This window comes from Octopus bimaculoides, chromosome 18 (assembly GCF_001194135.2).
Source record: "Octopus bimaculoides isolate UCB-OBI-ISO-001 chromosome 18, ASM119413v2, whole genome shotgun sequence".
NCBI lineage: Eukaryota > Metazoa > Mollusca > Cephalopoda > Octopoda > Octopodidae > Octopus > Octopus bimaculoides.
This window is the reverse complement of record NC_068998.1, coordinates 3,255,751-3,258,185: the sequence shown is the minus strand read 5'-3', so window position 1 is coordinate 3,258,185 and position 2,435 is coordinate 3,255,751. Positions and strand designations below refer to the sequence as shown.

General features: G+C 39.8%; 1 protein-coding gene across 1 annotated transcript in view; it reads left to right on the top strand.

Moving 5' to 3' along the window:
* The window catches only part of LOC106872830 (protein misato homolog 1), a 15,701-nt gene that overhangs the window by 9,763 nt on the left and 3,503 nt on the right, over positions 1–2,435 (top strand). The window contains exons 7-9 of the mRNA XM_014919960.2: positions 402–533; positions 1,049–1,213; positions 1,634–1,765. Coding sequence (XP_014775446.1) covers positions 402–533; positions 1,049–1,213; positions 1,634–1,765 — 429 coding nt within the window. The remainder of the gene's footprint in view (positions 1–401; positions 534–1,048; positions 1,214–1,633; positions 1,766–2,435) is intronic.

The following is a 2,435-nucleotide window of genomic DNA, read 5'->3' as shown; positions in this document are numbered from 1 at the left end:
ATATATATATATATATATATATATATATATATATATATACGGCACGTATGAAGCACCGTTTGAACACTCATACAAACACGCGTGCTCACATACACACATATCTATTCATACACACACATACACGTGTGCTCACATACATGCATACACACACATCTATACATGCATCCAAACACACATACTCAAACTCACATACACGTATCTATACATGCACACACACACACATCCATACATGCACGTACACACACACACACACACGCATGCCCACCTCCACACATCTACTCACACACACACACGTGCACGCATGTGTAGCAGTCTTTCTAATCCCGTCAGTTTGTCATTTGTTAATTTTTAAATTTTTTCTTTCTTCCCTGATTTTCTGCCCCTTTTTTTTTTTTTTGTAGGGTTTCCAGATCCTGGTCGACGCACACAACGCATTCACTGGGGCTGCTTCCTCAGTTCTGGAATATCTCCAGGACGAATTCTCCAGCAAATCCCTTCTTACCTTTGGCCTCTCCCCAACAAATTTTGCCAATGTAAGCCTGACCCCTTTTATTTATTTATTTATTTAATCAATACACTGATATAGCCATAGGGGCCTAGTGGGTGTGGCTCTTTTAGAAATAGCAGCTAATTTACTGCTGGTTACATTTTATTGGTTTTCAACAAAGAAACATATATTGGACAATATGAGCAGATGGGGTGGTCATGGCTGGAAGGCCTTTGATCATAAGTCTGCTTTTACAGAATTGATCTAGAGCTAAATAACTCTAAGAGGAGTATATATATATATATATATTTATATATATGGTATTTACCACATGAACTACAATGAAAAACAAATGAGAAAGATATGGTATATAATTTCTTTTGTGTAGGGGTTCCTTGAGACATGTAATTTATTTTAAGGGTCACGCAAGGCCAAAAAGGCTGAGCAACACTGGTGAACGCTGTAAACTGAAGGTAAGTGAAACCCAGGGACCATACCATTTTCATTGGGTTTATTTTCCTGTAACTAATCTTTCCTCTTTCTGTCTGTTCTCCCCGCCAGACTGACCGTAGTGGACATCACGTAATTAATGCAGCCCTGTGTTATTACCAACTGCCCATGCAGAGTTCCCTGTTTGTTCCTCTGTCTCTGTCCACATCTGGCTGGCCGTCCGCAAGCACTTCCTCTAGTCCTGTCTACCGGAAGTTTCCACACGTCAATTATAAGGTGAGACACGCAATTTATTGCTCCCTTCTACATATTGTTCCTTTTATATATATATACATATATACACACACACATGCTCTCATATACATCAGCAATATGTACATCATTATATACACCCTCATCATAACCATTGCTGTCGTCATTATTATGATATCATCATCATTGTCACCACCACCATCATCAATGCTGCCACCCATCACCATCAGCATACTCATCATCATTGTTGACATCATCATCAAAGCTAAAGAAACAGACGGAAACTAGAATAAATACCTTATAACGATGATGGTGATGAGGAAGATATGGACAGTGATGCTGGTGATGATGTTGATGATGATGGTGATGGTGCTGATGATGATTATTGATTGTGTGTCTTTTACTTTATTTTGCTTATATATTTTTTTGGTGACCCTTTGACAGCCTCACCTCGATTACCATGCCAGTGCTATCCTGGCGGCCAGCCTGGACACGTGTACCTTGCCATACAGATTACGTGACAAACAGACCCACATGAAGGACGTCAGTCATTCGTTCAATTCACTGAGCCGCAAGGTAAGGGTTGCGATAATTACTATTGTTGCTGTTGTTGTTGTTGTGTAGCCTTATCCCTTTTGGTGTATCAGACCCAGTTGAATAAAGCATGTGATCAAAGATATTCCACCCAGGACCATCCCATCTTATATTCACGCAGTCTATGTCAGCTAGTTTGATTGAATGATCAGTTTCGTTCGTTTGTTTGTTTTATACTTCTGTGCATTGAAGACATACACTGGGGACTCCCAAATGTTTTATGGTGAATTGGTAAACTTGAATTAACCGAGATTCTCTATGTAATTAGTAAACAAAAACTCCCATTGATATTTAAAATCGCTTAAAGACAAAACAAGGGAGACAACTCTGATAATATGTGAGCCCCTAGCATAGAGTTATCTACCTTGTTCAATGGTCAACCCCCCCTCCCCCCATAAAGACTGAGCTAAGGAGGGAGATTCTGTGAGGTTGCTCTTTTCTGCTAGAAATGACAGCTAACATTCTTGTCAAATCTAGATGAAAGACGTTCCATCCGTGGCCTCCTGTATTCTTTTCCGTCATAGTATATCGCGGATTAAACCATTCAGTGTGTTCATTTTCATTTAAAAACATTGAAGTGTGTCTGATTTGAGAGAGGTTTGACTGCAGTTTCTAGCAAATCAAATGGTCTCCACAGAGGCTCCCTACTTGG